Here is an 18,102-nt window from a genome sequence, read left to right as displayed (position 1 = left end):
CCATTATATTTTATACTGCGGGTCGATACGATTACAGCGATACCATACGTATATAACTTTTTGATGTTTTGCAGCGTTTGTGCAATAAAATCACTTATTTATAAAATAAATTCTTTTTTGTGTCACCATATTCTGAGAGCGATAACTTTTTTATTTTTCAGTCAAAAATGCGGTGTAAGGGCTTGTTTTTTGCGGGACGGGATGTAGTTTGTATTGGTACCATTTTGGCGTACATGCGACTTTTTGATCACTTTTTATTGTAGATTTTGGGAGGGGTGGTAACCAAAAAATTGTGATTCGGGCACTGTTTTTCGTTTATTTTTTTCGCGGTGTTCACCGTGCGGGAAAAATAATATTACAGTTTTATAGTTTGGGTCGTTACGAACGCGGTGATACCAAATATGTGTACTTTTTTTATCGTGTTAATTTTTTTCCTATAATAAAAGACTTATTATAGGAAAAAAAGCATTCTTTGTTTATGTCACTTATAACTTTGATTTTTACACTTTTTCAAAACATTTTTATTCTTTTTTTTACTTTTTTTACTTGTCCCACTAGGGGACACTTAGTCTTGCAGCTCTGATCGCTGCTGGAACACATTACACTACACACGTAGTGTAATGTGTTCTAACTGTCATTGTGACGTAACTGTCACACTGACAGGAAGCAGAGGAGGAACGGCCGGAGGCTGATCCTCCGAGGCTTCCGTACATGGCAACCCGGAGGTCATTGTCTGGCCTCTGGTTGCCGTGAGAAGGATCGCCAGTCCCCGCAAATACATGTGGGGGGCTGCCGATCCGCTGTAAACCTCTTCAATGTGGGGATCGCAATCGACCACCGCATCGAAGGGGTTAATTGCCGATTTCAGCGGCGACAGGCCGCTGATCGGCAACGGGGAGAGCAGGGCTGACACCCTGCACAGTTAACCGCCGCTGCGGTGTAGCGCCGCGCGGCGGTTAACTGTCAAAGCACTGACGTTAGTGAACGTCAAGGTGCGCGAAGTTACTGCACACATTGACGTTCATTAACGTCAAGGTGCGGGAAGGGGTTAAAAAAAAGTTTATTTATTTGTGTTTTACTTTTTTTTTATTTTCTTTCTTTTACCTCTCTATGGGGGCTGCCATTTTTTTTTCCTCTCCGTGTGTCGATTAACGACACATACAGACATGGAATACGGCGCATACAGTCCCATAGAGAACGCGAATGGGAGCCGTTCCATCCACTATGCTGTACGCCGCTGTGTGGGAACGGCGCATGCGCCGCTCCCACAGTCCAAATGGAAGGTCTTCAGCCAAGCGACGTCCGGCGCCATTTTCTTGTGGACCGGAAGCTGCGGCCGGACAGTAAGATGACGACTTCTGGCCTTGTGTTCTAATGCAAGCACTTGGAGCGGCGGCGGCAGGAGCAGGTAAGTTAGGTCTGTGTATGTTCGTGTGTGATTACCACTGTATGTAAACCTACTACACTGTGTTAGTTCAAAAAATGGCGGCGCACACAGTGTAGGTTTGACCGTTCAATCCCCTCCTTTCTCCCGGCACTAGCCAGAATAAGGGAGGGGGGATTCTGTGAGGACACTAGAGCGAGTGTGTTTACACCAAATTTTGCAGCATAAAGCAAAGAGGTTGCTTTACCACATGCCATGCTGCAATTTTGGGAATTGCTCCCTCTAGTGGCCAGCACTGGGAAATGTTATAAATTAGAATCTAATATATAATATTTCCTGACTTGTGAAAAAATTATAACAATGTTTAAACATTTATACACTAACTGTTAAAAAATTTCTAGCGACCTATTCCGTTTAAAGTCATTGATTAAAAAAATCTCAATTTTTGGTAAATACATTTTACACTCAGATTTTCTGTTTGTGTTACGTGAAAAAATCTGAATAAATTCAGAGGAGGAAAGAAGCTGCGGGGCAGAGACGCTGCGGGATCACACGGGGAGAGAAGCTGCGGGGCAGAGATGCTGCGGGATCACACGGGGAGAGAAGCTGCGGGGCAGAGATGCTGCGGGATCACACGGGGAGAGAAGCTGCGGGATCACACGGGGAGAGAAGCTGCGGGGCAGAGACGCTGCGGGATTACACGGGGAGAGAAGCTGCGGGGCAGAGATGCTGCGGGATCACACGGGGAGAGAAGCTGCGGGGCAGAGATGCTGCGGGATCACACGGGGAGAGAAGCTGCGGGGGAGAGATGCTGCGGGATCAAACGGGGAGAGAAGCTGCGGGGCAGAGACGCTGCGAGATCACACGGGGAGAGAAGTTGCGGGGCAGAGACGCTGCGAGATCACATGGGGAGAGAAGCTGCGGGGGTCACGCGGGGGAGCAGTTTCATGATAAGAGAAGCTGCAGGGATCCCGATGTAATACATTTCTGATCCAGAAAACAGATTTGCATCAGCCAGAAATAAAATTTCTACCTTTTTCATTTCTGCTATAAATTATGACTTCCAACTAGTGGCAGAAAACATGCGCAGAAGTAACAGCTCCCCCTCCTGGTGTGTCTGGTATTGCAGCACATTAATGGTCCGCTTTGTTGTTTTTTTGGGGGGTCTTTTCTGCTTAGATCAGTTTTATTTTTAAACATTTGACCTTTCATTCAATTTTTTGAAAAAAAAAACAAGGTAAGACCACGGCTTCCATGCTGCAGGAAGGGGGCGCTGTCTACACTTCTAGGTGCAGCATTTTAGTTCGCCAGGCTGTGTCAGACCCGTGAAAGATCACGCACTGATGAATAATCCGGGGATCCGTCAATCCCTTTAATAATCCAGGTTTTACTTGTACACGACCGCAGTGGGAACGTCCACAAACTGGCAGCCAAAGGGTTAAAGCCGCTCCCGCACACCTCCAGCCATGAGCACCGATCCTGGAGTACTGGGTATATTGATCCGGTACTGGGCGCTGCTGTACGATGTGCCGGTCCTCTCCGCCGCACAACATTCAATAGACCTCGCCCTTCACTAAATTAGTCTCTATAAGACGGGACCCCCAGCCGGTGGAGTCGGAGCGCCACATTCACAAGTCGTGGGCACTTGTATCCCTCCTGTCTGAGGCCGGAGGTATCAGCTGCCGATCCTGCCCAGCGGTAACAAATCCAACATGGCGGCTCCCACAATAAAAGTGCGACCTCTTCAGTAATCAATAGGGGACGAGTTCTCTTTAAACCGTCAGCTGTACTTTTCACAGACTCGCACCCCCGCCCGTCCTGGGTCAGCGCGGCAGTAGGCGGAGTCACCTCAAACAACGAGACGCACACGAGACCATAACAAAATGTTTCTATTTTATAAGAAATTAACAGCTCATTAAACAGAAAAATAAACATCACCCCTCCCCCCACGGGGCGAGCAGGTCACATGACACGGAGCCCCTCACCGGCACATCTCTGGAGCGGCAGATACGGGGAGGGTCTCACTCCTGCCCCCCGACACGGCCGCTGAGCGCTCATCACTTGGTGACCTTCTCCCGGTACTTGCTCTGTGTCTGCTGCAGGAAGTTCTGGAAGGCCGGCTCCTCCAGTCTAGACTCCGCCACTGCAAATACAGAAGAACGTCGACATCTCGGCCACTTCCTGACCCCAAAACAAGACCCCTCCCCCTGTGACCATCGTGACCGACCACGGAGACGTAACAAAGAGCAGCGACTGCAGCCGGATCACAGCAAGACCAGGATGAGAATCACAGGAGGAACCAGCGCCCCGGGGTGTGACCTCATCTCCAGGACCGGACCAGGACCCCAGGGTGTGACCTAACACCATCCTCATCTCCAGGACCGGACCAGGACCCCACAGTGTGACCTAACACCATCCTCATCTCCAGGACCCCAGGGTGTGACCTAACGCCATCCTCATCTCCAGGACCCCAGGGTGTGACCTAACACCATCCTCATCTCCAGGACCGGACCAGCGCCCCGGGGTGTGACCTAACACCATCCTCATCTCCAGGACCGGACCAGGGCCCCAGGGTGTGACCTAACACCATCATCTCCAGGACCCCAGGGTGTGACCTAACACCATCCTCATCTCCAGGACCGGACCAGGACCCCAGGGTGTGACCTAACACCATCCTCATCTCCAGGACCGGACCAGGACCCCGGGGTGTGACCTAACACCATCCTCATCTCCAGGACTGGACTAGGACCCCAGGGTGTGACCTAACACCATCCTCATCTCCAGGGTGTGACCTAACACCATCCTCATCTCCAGGACCCCAGGGTGTGACCTAACACCATCCTCATCTCCAGGGTGTGACCTAACACCATCCTCATCTCCAGGACCCCAGGGTGTGACCTAACACCATCCTCATCTCCAGGACCCCAGGGTGTGACCTAACACCATCCTCATCTCCAGCATCCCGGGGTGTGACCTAACACCATCCTCATCTCCAGGACTGGACCAGGACCCCGGGGTGACCTAACACCATCCTCATCTCCAGCATCCCGGGGTGTGACCTAACACCATCCTCATCTCCAGGACCGGACCAGCGCCCCGGGGTGTGACCTAACACCATCCTCATCTCCAGGACCGGACCAGCGCCCCGGGGTGTGACCTAACACCATCCTCATCTCCAGGACCGGACCAGGGCCCCAGGGTGTGACCTAACACCATCATCTCCAGGACCCCAGGGTGTGACCTAACACCATCCTCATCTCCAGGACCGGACCAGGACCCCAGGGTGTGACCTAACACCATCCTCATCTCCAGGACCGGACCAGGACCCCGGGGTGTGACCTAACACCATCCTCATCTCCAGGACTGGACTAGGACCCCAGGGTGTGACCTAACACCATCCTCATCTCCAGGGTGTGACCTAACACCATCCTCATCTCCAGGACCCCAGGGTGTGACCTAACACCATCCTCATCTCCAGGGTGTGACCTAACACCATCCTCATCTCCAGGACCCCAGGGTGTGACCTAACACCATCCTCATCTCCAGGACCCCAGGGTGTGACCTAACACCATCCTCATCTCCAGCATCCCGGGGTGTGACCTAACACCATCCTCATCTCCAGGACTGGACCAGGACCCCGGGGTGACCTAACACCATCCTCATCTCCAGCATCCCGGGGTGTGACCTAACACCATCCTCATCTCCAGGACCGGACCAGCGCCCCGGGGTGTGACCTAACACCATCCTCATCTCCAGGACCGGACCAGCGCCCCGGGGTGTGACCTAACACCATCCTCATCTCCAGGACCGGACCAGGGCCCCAGGGTGTGACCTAACACCATCATCTCCAGGACCCCAGGGTGTGACCTAACACCATCCTCATCTCCAGGACCGGACCAGGACCCCAGGGTGTGACCTAACACCATCCTCATCTCCAGGACCGGACCAGGACCCCAGGGTGTGACCTAACACCATCCTCATCTCCAGGACTGGACTAGGACCCCAGGGTGTGACCTAACACCATCCTCATCTCCAGGACCGGACCAGGACCCCGGGGTGTGACCTAACACCATCCTCATCTCCAGGACCGGACCAGGACCCCGGGGTGTGACCGAACACCATCCTCATCTCCAGGACTGGACCACGGCCGTACCAGACTCCATCCACCGGACAAGACGTCTCACCTGAATGATCAATGTCATCCGTGTCACTGTCCTCCGGCTCATCATCCTCCACAGTCCCCCGGGTAAAGATCAGATCTGAGGGCCCCGCAGCCGCTTCATCCAGACCTAACAGTGACAAGGAAGGATTCACTCTGAGGGTCATGCAGAGGCCCCGGCCCCTCAGGCCTCATGAAGCCTCCTCTGAAGTCTCGGAGACCTCACATCTGTGGTCACTCTCCGTCCATATTTCCCATCGTTACCTGAGGAGAGTCCTGGTTCGAGAGCCACAGATCCCATGTCCCGATGCAGCTGATCCAACTGCTGCTGCTGCTCCCTCTGCTTCTCCTGCTCCTGTTTCCCGGGAGAAGACACGGGTCAGTATCTGCTCCACCCTTCATACCTCTCCCGCTTCCTGCAACACATGACTTACCGCGGCCTGGCGGAGGCGCTCATACTCCGGCCGATACTCCCTGCGCAGGGGGTAAGAGAAGGCGTTATAGACGGCAGGACGCAGTAATAGAAGTGAATGAGGCCCGAGGCCTGCAGATCCCTCCTCACCTCTCATACTCCTCTGCTGCCTCAGAAACTTTAACAAAGAAGTCATCCATCCCGGCCCCGGTCACCGCCGAGACTCCCACCACCTAGAGAGAGGAGACCGGTGTGAGGGACATGTGACCGCTCTACACGCACTATGACAACACCGCCTGGCACACAGGAGCGTTACCCGCAGGGCGTTGTAGAACTCATCCAGAACCAGACTCATGGAGCGCGTCAAATTACTGACATACGACGTCTCCTGGTTCAAAACATCCTGGAAGCTCTCAAAGTCCTGCATCCACTCCACCGCAAAGCTGTGATCGATTATATCTGTCTGCGAGAAGGAAGGATTACTAATGTCTGAATCCTGCATAAAGCGGTGATCGATTATATCTGTCTGCGAGAAGGGTAGATTACTAATGTCTGAATCCTGAACAACAAAGCGGTGATCGATTATATCTGTCTGCGAGAAGGAAGGATTACTAATGTCTGAATCCTGAACAACAAAGCGGTGATCGATTATATCTGTCTGCGAGAAGGATTATTAATGTCTGAATCCTACATAAGAGCGGTGATCGATTACTCCTGTCTGCTGAGCTAATGCCTCAACCCTGCATCCATTCCACAGTAAGGTGGACATCTATTACTCCTGTCTGACTATTCCTGCCTGAACCGTACAATCAGTCCACAACAAAGCGGGGATCGATGACTTCAGTCTATGGCGGTGGGATCAGTACTGATGAGACAAGGCTCATGCCACGTGTTTCCACGCCCGCACGTGGTTGACTCCTACCTTGTTCATGACGACGATAAATGGCAGCTTGGTCTTGTACATGATGCTGGAAAAGAAGACGGGTAATACAGGTATAAGGTGACTGGGTGATCGCCCCCCGCACCCCCCACACACCCCGGCCTGCACCCACCTACAGGCGTACAGCATGTTGGACATGAATGTGACTGGGTTGGTGCTGCGGGACGTGTCCATGACGTAAACCACCACCGAGGGGAAGGAGGACGCCTGCGGGGAGAAGGAGCACATGGCAGTGACTGAACCTCTTACATTACAGTCGCGTCGGCCTCGTATCTTTCCGCTACTCACCAGCGCCTCAGTGATAATGGATCCAGAGGCCGACCACGTGAACACCTCGATCTGTCCGGGCGTGTCTATGAGGACGTACCTGCAGAGGGGGAGGAGCCGTCAGTGACCACGTCGTGGAGACCACGTGCCAATTCTCAGATACTTACTGACAGTTCTTCTGCCTCTTCTCTATGAACGTCACCACCTGTGGGGGGAGGAAGGACGGTAGTCAGGCAGGCGGGGGCACAGCCAGCAATCGCAGCGTCACATGACTGCGCCAAGCACTCACCTGGTCAAAGCGAGTGGCAAACAGGTTAAGGGAGGTGACGATGCCGCCATTAGGTCCAAGTCCATATCTGAGGAAGCAGCTCAGGAACAGTGACCAGCGCACGGGAGCCCATCCCCCAACCAAAGGGGAGCAGACAAACTCCAGGCAGACGGGAGCCCATCCCCCAACCAAAGGGGAGCAGACAAACTCCAGCCCATCCCCCAACCAAAGGGGAGCAGACAAACTCCAGGCAGACGGGAGCCCATCCCCCAACCAAAGGGGAGCAGACAAACTCCAGCCCATCCCCCAACCAAAGGGGAGCAGACAAACTCCAGGCAGACGGGAGCCCATCCCCCAACCAAAGGGGAGCAGACAAACTCCAGGCAGACGGGAGCCCATCCCCCAACCAAAGGGGAGCAGACAAACTCCAGGCAGACGGGAGCCCATCCCCCCAACCAAAGGGGAGCAGACAAACTCCAGGCAGACGGGAGCCCATCCCCCAACCAAAGGGGAGCAGACAAACTCCAGTCAGACGAGAGCCCATCCCCCAACCAAAGGGGAGCAGACAAACTCCAGGCAGACGGGACCCCACTATGTAAGAAAGAGAACATTGGCCTCTGGAAGAGAAGCCGAGAAGTAGAACGGTAAAGGACGAAGGAACCGAGATGTGGGACTGGACTCATCATCTGCGAGGCACCAGAACCGGGGCACCCAATCCACGCACAGGACGACAGATCAGGGGCGCCCAATCCACGCACAGGACAACAGATCAGGGGCTCTTGATCACACTGGTGCTCCCCACATGGGAGGAGGCAGAGGACACAATATTATGGCCACGTACTCATCGGTGTAGCTCAGGGGAATGGAAATAATCCCAGAGAAATGACAATCCTGACAGTGCGCACAACTAAGTGGTGAGGAGCGACTGTCCATGGGGCCCTGTGAATTATAGTCACACACCGGTGCGTAACACACAACACAACTGTACAACTGGGGGAAACATGGGGAGACGGGACACCACTCAATGCCAAGCATCAGCTGCAAAGCTAAATACAGGTTTAGGCTGCACACAAACGAGCGACTGCGATGAAATCCCCCCCAAACATGTCACACAGATCATGCGTGGTCAACAGTGATGTCACGGGTCATGTGGTCCTACATGCGTGGTCAACAGTGATGTCACGGGTCATGTGGTCCTACATGCGTGGTCAACAGTGATGTCACGGGTCATGTGGTCCTACATGCGTGGTCAATAGTAATGTCACGGGTCATGTGGTCCTACATGCGTGGTCAATAGTAATGTCACGGGTCATGTGGTCCTACATGCGTGGTCAATAGTAATGTCACGGGTCATGTGGTCCTACATGCGTGGTCAACAGTGATGTCACGGGTCACGTGGTCCTACATGCGTGGTCAACAGTGATGTCACGGGTCACGTGGTCCTACAGGTGTGGTCAACAGTGATGTCACAGGTCATGTGGTCCTATATGCGTGGTTAACAGTGATGTCACGGGTCATGTGATTTATATGTGAGGTCATGAGCGATGCAACTCTAACCACCACTCTCTCTCTCTCAATGATCTGTAGAGGTTACGGCCCCCCCCCCCCCTCTATGAGAAGGATACTGCTTCATCACCTCCTTGTATTTGACCGTGTCCCGTATATCTGAGGAGAAAGATAGAACAGGAGGTGAGAGGAGTGAGTGAGTATAAGTATATATAGATCACACTTTATAGGGGGGCTCGTACCTATGTTGGCTGGGAAAGGGATCTCATGCACGGCGGGGTCCAGGTTGATGATATACGGGGGGATGTTCTTTCCATGTAAATAGGACGTCAATCTCTAAGTAAAAAAAATAACAAATAACACTGATCACCAAAGCTCAAACCCCATAATACCTGGCAAATGTCAGAGAGATGACAAGCGGGAGCAGAGGAGGGGGCGGGGAGCAGAGGAGGGGGGGAGCGGGGGGAGCAGAGGAGGGTGCGGGGAGGACGGGGGGAGCAGAGGACAGGGGGAGCAGAGAGGACGGGGAGCAGAGAGGACAGGGGGAGCAGAGAGGACAGGGGGAGCAGAGAGGACAGGGGGAGCAGAGGACAGGGGGAGCAGAGGACAGGGGGAGCAGAGGACAGGGGGAGCAGAGGACAGGGGGAGCAGAGGACAGGGGGAGCAGAGGACAGGGGGAGCAGAGGACAGGGGGAGCAGAGGACAGGGGGAGCAGAGGACAGGGGGAGCAGAGGAGGACAGGGGGAGCAGAGGAGGGCGCAGGGAGGACGGGGAGCAGAGGAGGGCGCAGGGAGGACAGGGGGAGCAGAGGAGGGAGTAGAGAGGACAGGGGGGAGCAGGGGAGGGCGCAGGGACGACAGGGGGAGGGCGCAGGGACGACAGGGGGAGGGCGCAGGGACGACAGGGGGAGGGCGCAGGGACGACAGGGGGAGGGCGCAGGGACGACAGGGGGAGGGCGCAGGGACGACAGGGGGAGGGCGCAGGGACGACAGGGGGAGGGCGCAGGGAGGACAGGGGGAGGGCGCAGGGAGGACACGGGGAGCAGAGAGGACAGGGGGAGCAGAGGAGGGAGCAGAGAGGACAGGGGGGAGCAGGGGAGGGCGCAGGGAAGGGCGGGGGGCGCAGGGAAGGGCGGGGGGAGCAGGGAGGACAGGGGGAGGGCGCAGGGAGGACAGGGGGAGGGCGCAGGGAGGACAGGGGGAGGGCGCAGGGAGGACAGGGGGAGCAGAGGAGGGCGCAGAGAGGACAGGGGAGCAGAGGAGGGCGCAGGGGAGCAGAGGAGGGCGCAGGGGAGCAGAGGAGGGCGCAGGGGAGCAGAGGAGGGCGCAGGGGAGCAGAGGAGGGCGCAGGGGAGGGCGCAGGGGAGCAGAGGAGGGCGCAGGGAGGACAGGGGGAGCAGAGGAGGGCGCAGGGAGGACGGGGAGCAGAGGAGGGCGCAGGGAGGACAGGGGGAGCAGGGAGGACAGGGGGAGCAGAGGAGGGCGCAGGGAGGACAGGGGGAGCAGAGGAGGGCGCAGGGAGGACAGGGGGAGCAGAGGAGGGCGCAGGGAGGACAGGGGAGCAGAGGAGGGCGCAGGGGGGAGCAGAGGAGGGCGCAGGGAGGACAGGGGGGAGCAGAGGAGGGCGCAGGGAGGACAGGGGGAGGGCGCAGGGAGGACAGGGGGAGGGCGCAGGGAGGACAGGGGGGAGCAGAGGAGGGCGCAGGGAGGACAGGGGGAGCAGAGGAGGGCGCAGGGAGGACAGGGGGAGAAGAGGAGGGCGCAGGGAGGACAGGGGGAGAAGAGGAGGGCGCAGGGAGGACAGGGGGAGCAGAGGAGGGCGCAAGGAGGACAGGGGGAGAAGAGGAGGGCGCAGGGAGGACAGGGGGAGAAGAGGAGGGCGCAGGGAGGACAGGGGGAGCAGAGGAGGGCGCAGGGAGGACAGGGGGAGGGCGCAGGGAGGACAGGGGGAGGGAGCAGAGAGGACAGGGGGGAGCAGAGGAGGGCGCAGGGAGGACAGGGGGAGCAGAGGAGGGCGCAGGGAGGACAGGGGGAGGGCGCAGGGAGGACAGGGGGAGCAGAGGAGGGCGCAAGGAGGACAGGGGGAGCAGAGGAGGGCGCAGGGAGGACAGGGGGAGCAGAGGAGGGCGCAGGGAGGACAGGGGGAGCAGAGAGGACAGGGGGAGCAGAGAGGACAGGGGGAGCAGAGAGGACAGGGGGAGCAGAGAGGACAGGGGGAGCAGAGAGGACAGGGGGAGCAGAGAGGACAGGGGGAGCAGAGAGGACAGGGGGAGCAGAGGAGGGCGCAGGAGGACAGGGGGAGCAGAGAGGACAGGGGGAGCAGGGAGGACAGGGGGAGCAGAGGAGGGCGCAGGGAGGACAGGGGGAGCAGAGGAGGGCGCAGGGAGGACAGGGGGAGCAGAGGAGGGCGCAGGAGGACGGGGAGCAGAGGAGGGCGCAGGGAGGACGGGGAGCAGAGGAGGGCGCAGGGAGGACAGGGGGAGAAGAGGAGGGCGCAGGGAGGACAGGGGGAGCAGAGGAGGGCGCAAGGAGGACAGGGGGAGCAGAGGAGGGCGCAGGGAGGACAGGGGGAGCAGAGAGGACAGGGGGAGCAGAGAGGACAGGGGGAGCAGAGAGGACAGGGGGAGCAGAGAGGACAGGGGGAGCAGAGAGGACAGGGGGAGCAGAGAGGACAGGGGAGCAGAGAGGACAGGGGGAGCAGAGAGGACAGGGGGAGCAGAGAGGACAGGGGAGCAGAGAGGACAGGGGGAGCAGAGAGGACAGGGGGGAGCAGAGAGGACAGGGGGAGCAGAGAGGACAGGGGGAGCAGAGAGGACAGGGGGGAGCAGAGGAGGGCGCAGGGAGGACAGGGGGAGCAGAGGAGGGCGCAGGGAGGACAGGGGGGAGCAGAGGAGGGCGCAGGGAGGACAGGGGGGAGCAGAGGAGGGGCAGGGAGGACAGGGGGGAGCAGAGGAGGGCGCAGGGAGGACAGGGGGGAGCAGAGGAGGGCGCAGGGAGGACAGGGGGAGCAGAGAGGACAGGGGGAGCAGAGGAGGGAGTAGAGAGGACAGGGGGGAGCAGAGGAGGGCGCAGGGACGACAGGGGGAGGGCGCAGGGACGACAGGGGGGAGCAGAGGAGGGCGCAGAGAGGAGGGCGCAGGGAGGACAGGGGGAGGGCGCAGGGAGGACAGGGGAGGGGCGGCAGGGAGGACAGGGGGAGGGCGCAGGGAGGACAGGGGGAGGGCGCAGGGAGGACAGGGGGAGGGCGCAGGGAGGACAGGGGGAGGGCGCAGGGAGCAGAGGAGGGCGCAGGGAGCAGAGGAGGGCGCAGGGGAGCAGAGGAGGGCGCAGGGGAGCAGAGGAGGGCGCAGGGAGCAGAGGAGGGCGCAGGGGAGCAGAGGAGGGCGCAGGGGAGAAGAGGAGGGCGCAGGGGAGAAGAGGAGGGCGCAGGGGAGAAGAGGAGGGCGCAGGGGGACAGGGGGAGGGCGCAGGGGGGACAGGGGGAGGGCGCAGGGGGGACAGGGGGAGGGCGCAGGGGGACAGGGGGAGGGCGCAGGGGGACAGGGGGAGGGCGCAGGGGGGACAGGGGGAGGGCGCAGGGGGGACAGGGGAGGGCGCAGGGGGGACAGGGGGAGGGCGCAGGGGGGACAGGGGGAGGGGGGACAGGGGAGGGGGGACAGGGGGAGGGCGCAGGGAGGACAGGGGGAGGGCGCAGGGAGGACAGGGGGAGGGCGCAGGGAGGACAGGGGAGGGCGCAGGGAGGACAGGGGGAGGGCGCAGGGAGGACAGGGGGAGGGCGCAGGGAGGACAGGGGGAGGGCGCAGGGAGGACAGGGGGAGGGCGCAGGGAGGACAGGGGGAGGGCGCAGGGAGGACAGGGGGAGCAGAAGAGGGCGCAGGGAGGACGGGGGAGCAGAAGAGGGCGCAGGGAGGACGGGGGAGCAGAGGAGGGCGCAGGGAGGACAGGGGAGCAGAGGAGGGCGCAGGGAGGACAGGGGGAGGGCGCAGGGAGCAGAGAGGACAGGGGGGAGCAGAGGAGGGCGCAGGGGAGCAGAGGAGGGCGCAGGGGAGCAGAGGAGGGCGCAGGGGAGCAGAGGAGGGCGCAGGGGAGCAGAGGAGGGCGCAGGGGAGCAGAGGAGGGCGCAGGGGAGCAGAGGAGGGCGCAGGGGAGCAGAGGAGGGCGCAGGGACGACGGGGGGAGGCGCAGGGACGACGGGGGGAGGGCGCAGGGACGACGGGGGGAGGGCGCAGGGACGACGGGGGAGGGCGCAGGGACGACGGGGGGAGGGCGCAGGGACGACGGGGGGAGGGCGCAGGGACGACGGGGGGAGGGCGCAGGGACGACGGGGGAGGGGCAGGACGACGGGGGGAGGGCGCAGGGACGACGGGGGAGGGCGCAGGGACGACGGGGGGAGGGCGCAGGGACGACGGGGGGGAGGGCGCAGGGCGACGGGGGAGGGCGCAGGGACGACGGGGGGAGGGCGCAGGGACGACGGGGGGAGGGCGCAGGGACGACGGGGGGAGGGGCGCAGGGACGACGGGGGGGCGCAGGGACGACGGGGGGGGCGCAGGGACGACGGGGGGGGCGCAGGGACGACGGGGGGGGGGCGCAGGGACGACGGGGGGGGGGCGCAGGGACGACGGGGGGGGCGCAGGGACGACGGGGGGCGCAGGGACGACGGGGGGCGCAGGGACGACAGGGGGGGCGCAGGGACGACAGGGGGGGGCGCAGGGACGACAGGGGGGGGCGCAGGGACGACAGGGGGGGGCGCAGGGACGACAGGGGGGGGCGCAGGGACGACAGGGGGGGGCGCAGGGACGACAGGGGGGGGCGCAGGACGCAGGGGGGGGCGCAGGAGACGGGGGGGGCGCAGGGACGACAGGGGGGGCGCAGGGACGACAGGGGGGCGCAGGGACGACAGGGGGGGCGCAGGGACGACAGGGGGGGCGCAGGGACGACAGGGGGGGGCGCAGGGACGACGGGGGGAGCAGAGGAGGGGCGCAGGGAGGACGGGGGGAGCAGAGGAGGGAGGACGGGGGGAGCAGAGGAGGGCGCAGGGAGGACAGGGGGAGGGCGCAGGGAGGACAGGGGGAGGGCGCAGGGAGGACAGGGGGAGGGCGCAGGGAGGACAGGGGGAGGCGCAGGGACGACAGGGCGAGGGCGCAGGGACGACGGGGGGAGCAGAGGAGGGCGCAGGGAGGACGGGGGGAGCAGAGGAGGGAGGACGGGGGGAGCAGAGGAGGGCGCAGGGAGGACAGGGGGAGGGCGCAGGGAGGACAGGGGGAGGGCGCAGGGAGGACAGGGGGAGGGCGCAGGGAGGACAGGGGAGGGCGCAGGGAGGACAGGGGAGGGCGCAGGGAGGACAGGGGAGGGCGCAGGGAGGACAGGGGAGCAGAGGAGGGGACAGGAGGAGCAGAGGAGGGCGCAGGGGAGCAGAGGGAGGGCGCAGGGGAGCAGAGGGAGGGCGCAGGGGAGCAGAGGGAGGGCGCAGGGAGCAGAGGGAGGGCGCAGGGGAGCAGAGGGAGGGCGCAGGGGAGCAGAGGGAGGGCGCAGGGGAGCAGAGGGAGGGCGCAGGGAGCAGAGGGAGGGCGCAGGGGAGCAGGGGAGGCGCAGGGGGGCAGGGGGAGGGCGCAGGGGGACAGGGGGAGGGCGCAGGGGGGACAGGGGGAGGGCGCAGGGGGGACAGGGGGGGACGGCGCAGGGGGGGGAGGGCGCAGGGGGGGAGGGCGCAGGGGGGAGGGCGCAGGGGGGAAGGGCGCAGGGGGAAGGGCGCAGGGGGGAAGGGCGCAGGGGGGAAGGGCGCAGGGGGGGAAGGGCGCAGGGGGGGAAGGGCGCAGGGGGGAAGGGCGCAGGGGGGAAGGGCGCAGGGGGGGGAGGGCGCAGGGGGGGAGGGCGCAGGGGGGGGAGGGGCGCAGGGGGGGAGGGCGGCAGGGGGGAGGGGGAGGGCGCAGGGGGGAGGGGGAGGGCGCAGGGGGGGAGGGGGAGGGCGCAGGGGGGGAGGGGGAGGGCGCAGGGGGGGAGGGGGAGGGCGCAGGGGGGGAGGGGGAGGACGCAGGGGGGACAGGGGGAGGACGCAGGGGGAGGATGCAGGGGGGACAGGGGGTGGGCGCAGGGAGGACAGGGGGAGGGCGCAGGGAGGACAGGGGAGGGCGCAGGGAGGAAGGGGGGGAGGACAGGGGGAGGGCGCAGGGAGGACAGGGGGAGGGCGCAGGGAGGACAGGGGGAGGGCGCAGGGGAGGACAGGGGAGGGCGCAGGGGGGACAGGGGGAGCAGAGGAGGGGACAGGGGGAGCAGAGGAGGGGACAGGGGGAGCAGAGGAGGGGACAGGGGGAGCAGAGGAGAGGACAGGGGGAGCAGAGGAGGGCGCAGGGGAGCAGAGGAGGGCGCAGGGGGGGAGGGAGGAGGGCGCAGGGGGGGAGGGGGGAGGGAGCAGGGGGGAGGGGGGAGGGAGCAGGGGGGAGGGAGCAGGGGGGACAGGGGGAGCAGAGGAGGGCGGAGGGGGGACAGGGGGAGGGCGCAGGGGGGACAGGGGGAGGGCGCAGGGGGACAGGGGGAGGGCGCAGGGGGGACAGAGGAGGGCGCAGAGAGGACAGGGGGAGCAGAGGAGGGCGCAGGGAGGACAGGGGGAGCAGAGGAGGGCGCAGGGAGGACAGGGGGAGGGCGCAGGGAGGACAGGGGGAGGGCGCAGGGAGGACAGGGGGAGGGCGCAGGGAGGACAGGGGGAGGGCGCAGGGACAGGGGAGGGCGCAGGGACGACAGGGGGAGGGCGCAGGGACGACAGGGGGAGGGCGCAGGAGGACAGGGGGAGGGCGCAGGGAGGACAGGGGGAGGGCGCAGGGAGGACAGGGGACAGGGGGAGCAGAGGAGGGCCCAGAGAGGACAGGGGGAGCAGAGGAGGGCGCAGGGGAGCAGAGGAGGGCGCAGGGAGGACAGGGGGAGGGCGCAGGGAGGACAGGGGAGGGAGCAGAGAGGACAGGGGGAGGGAGCAGAGAGGACAGGGGGGAGCAGAGAGGGCGCAGGGGAGCAGAGGAGGCGCAGGGAGCAGAGGAGGGCGGCAGGGACGACAGGGGGAGGGCGCAGGGACGACAGGGGGAGGGCGCAGGGACGACAGGAGGAGCAGAGGAGGGCGCAGGGGAGCAGAGGAGGGCGCAGGGACGACAGGGGGAGGGCGCAGGGACGACAGGGGGAGGGCGCAGGGACGACAGGGGAGGGCGCAGGGACGACAGGGGGAGGGCGCAGGGACGACAGGGGGAGGGCGCAGGGACGACAGGGGGAGCAGAGGAGGGCGCAGGAAACACTCTCCACGTGATTCGCTATCATTAGAGAACAACAACTCCCAGTCGCGTCCTTCAGTCACACACACTGACCTGCACGAACGTTGTCTTCCCGGAGCCGGCCATGCCCAGAACGATCATACACAGGGGAGCTCCCCCGCCACCGCCGCTGTCAGCCATGATGCCCGGTCCTCCTAATCCACCATAGAGTGCTGTACAGAGCGGCCGCACCGTCACTATGGCGACCGCCCGCCACCTCACATCCTATTGGATACAGTGTCTCCGACGCTCCGCCCTAATTCAATAACTTTATTAGCAACACCTGATGTTAACAAAGCGAAGCGTGGTCACGTGATTATTAATATTACTACGGAGATCACGTGATAATAATGGCGGGGATCACGTGATATCATTAATGATGGCGGAGTTGTCGTTATTTATCGCATTATTTGATGTTCGGGCGGATTCCTCCATTGTTTCTTGGGTTTCGTTTTCATGGCGTTCTTTGTGCTGTAAAAAGCAATCATTCCGCGGTTTAGGACTAATACGGCGATATTCAATTTATATAGATTTTTTGACTTTTACGCAATTAACATTTTGTTAAAATAATGTGTTTTGTGTCGCCGTATTCAGTGACTTTCTTATTTTTTGTCGCTGGAACGGAGTAACGGCGAGGGTTTTGTTGCGGGACGAGCTGCAGTTTCTATTGGTGTCGTTTTGTACATGAGATTTTTTTGATCACTTTTTCCGTTTTTTGGGAGACGAGGCCACGTGATTCCGGCGTTTCTTTTGGTGGCGTTCACGCGCGGAGTTAATATGTTGTTATAGTTACGGCGACACCAATTATATATATTTTTATTGTTTACTTTAGGGGGGAAAAAACTTTTACGATTTTGTAGATAAGAAGTAACTTTATTTATCTGTTTGTGACTTTTTCATTCTTGGCGCTCGTTGCGTCACTAGATTCGCTGTACGACTTGCGCCATATCTTGCTGTATACCCGGGTCTTTGCTCTGTCTCTGGGCTTCATTAGGCCCCCGGCTGCCATGACAACGATCGGCGCTCTGTGATGGCGTTGCGGGAGTTGATGAGCTGTTTCGGGTGGCCGCCTCCCCCTTTCTAAGGCTTCCCAGCTGAACGGTTAATATCTTATTTTCCGGCTCGTCTAGTTTGGTCTGGCTGATCGGCCTCTTCCCTGGACGATCAGTAATGGCGGGGCTCGTCCTATAAGAACGCGGCAGCGTTTACGTCGTGTTTTCTCTTGTCCTTTCTTGGTGTCGGGCTGATAGACTTTGTCCACCGTAGACACATATCTGGTCCTCCTCTATGTACGCTCTTTATACGTGTCATCCTGGTCTCTTCTCCTGCACTGGCCTCGTTCACACAGAGGTTTTTGCAGGCAGTAAATTCTTATTTTTTTCCGGTGTCTTTTTACTCTTTCTTCAACAAGCAAAGGAAAGAACCGCAAGCATTCCTTCCAAAACACGCGTCAAAGAACGGAATCTGGTCTGGGGTCTGTATTAGTTTAGGGGTCTGGTCTGGGGTCTGTATTTGTTTAGGGATCTGGTCTGGGGTCTGTATTAGTTTAGAGGTCTGGGGACTGTATTAGTTTAGAGGACTGGATCTGAGGTCTGTGTTAGTTTAGGGGCCTGGTCTGAGGTCTGGTCTAGGGTTGTATTAGTTTAGGGGTCTGGTCTGGCCTCTGTATTAGTTTAGGGGTCTGGTCTGGGTTCTGTATTAGTTTAGGGGTCTGGTCCGGGGTCTGTATTAGTTTAGGGTTTGGTCTGGGGTCTGTATTAGTTTACGGGTATGGTCTGGGGTCTGTATTAGTTTAGGGTCTGGTCTGGGGTCTGTATTAGTTTAGGGGTCTGGTCTGGGGTCTGTATTAGTTTAGGGTTCTGGTCTGGGGTCTGT

General features: G+C 61.0%; 1 protein-coding gene across 1 annotated transcript; it reads right to left on the bottom strand.

Annotated features, from left to right (window-relative positions):
- Positions 1-3,258: 3,258 nt before the first annotated feature.
- GPN1 (GPN-loop GTPase 1) lies at positions 3,259-16,456 on the bottom strand. The gene is made up of 14 exons (XM_075848582.1): positions 16,282-16,456; positions 9,179-9,272; positions 9,056-9,095; positions 7,452-7,518; positions 7,330-7,367; positions 7,184-7,262; positions 7,008-7,102; positions 6,878-6,923; positions 6,272-6,418; positions 6,106-6,188; positions 5,978-6,017; positions 5,808-5,898; positions 5,569-5,673; positions 3,259-3,527 (listed from the first exon to the last, which is right to left on the bottom strand). The coding sequence occupies exons 1-14, from the start codon at positions 16,366-16,368 to the stop codon at positions 3,442-3,444; spliced, it is 1,098 nt and encodes a 365-aa protein (XP_075704697.1). The 5' UTR covers positions 16,369-16,456; the 3' UTR covers positions 3,259-3,441.
- Between the last annotated feature and the right edge of the window lie 1,646 nt (positions 16,457-18,102).

Source organism: Rhinoderma darwinii, unplaced genomic scaffold (assembly GCF_050947455.1).
Source record: "Rhinoderma darwinii isolate aRhiDar2 unplaced genomic scaffold, aRhiDar2.hap1 Scaffold_429, whole genome shotgun sequence".
Classification (NCBI taxonomy): Eukaryota; Metazoa; Chordata; class Amphibia; order Anura; family Rhinodermatidae; genus Rhinoderma; species Rhinoderma darwinii.
The sequence above is the reverse complement of the archived record's forward strand: the minus strand, read 5'-3'. Positions and strand labels throughout refer to the sequence as shown.

Excerpts from the sequence above, each read along its gene's own strand:
- GPN1 (XM_075848582.1), bottom strand. The coding sequence starts at position 16,368 with ATGGCTGACAGCGGCGGTGGCGGGGGAGCTCCCCTGTGTATGATCGTT. Across the intron at positions 9,273-16,281 it reads GGAAGACAACGTTCGTGCAG|AGATTGACGTCCTATTTACA; the intron begins GTCAGTGTGTGT and ends TTTTTTACTTAG. Across the intron at positions 7,519-9,055 it reads TACAAGGAGGTGATGAAGCA|ATATGGACTTGGACCTAATG; the intron begins GTATCCTTCTCA and ends CTGCTTCCTCAG.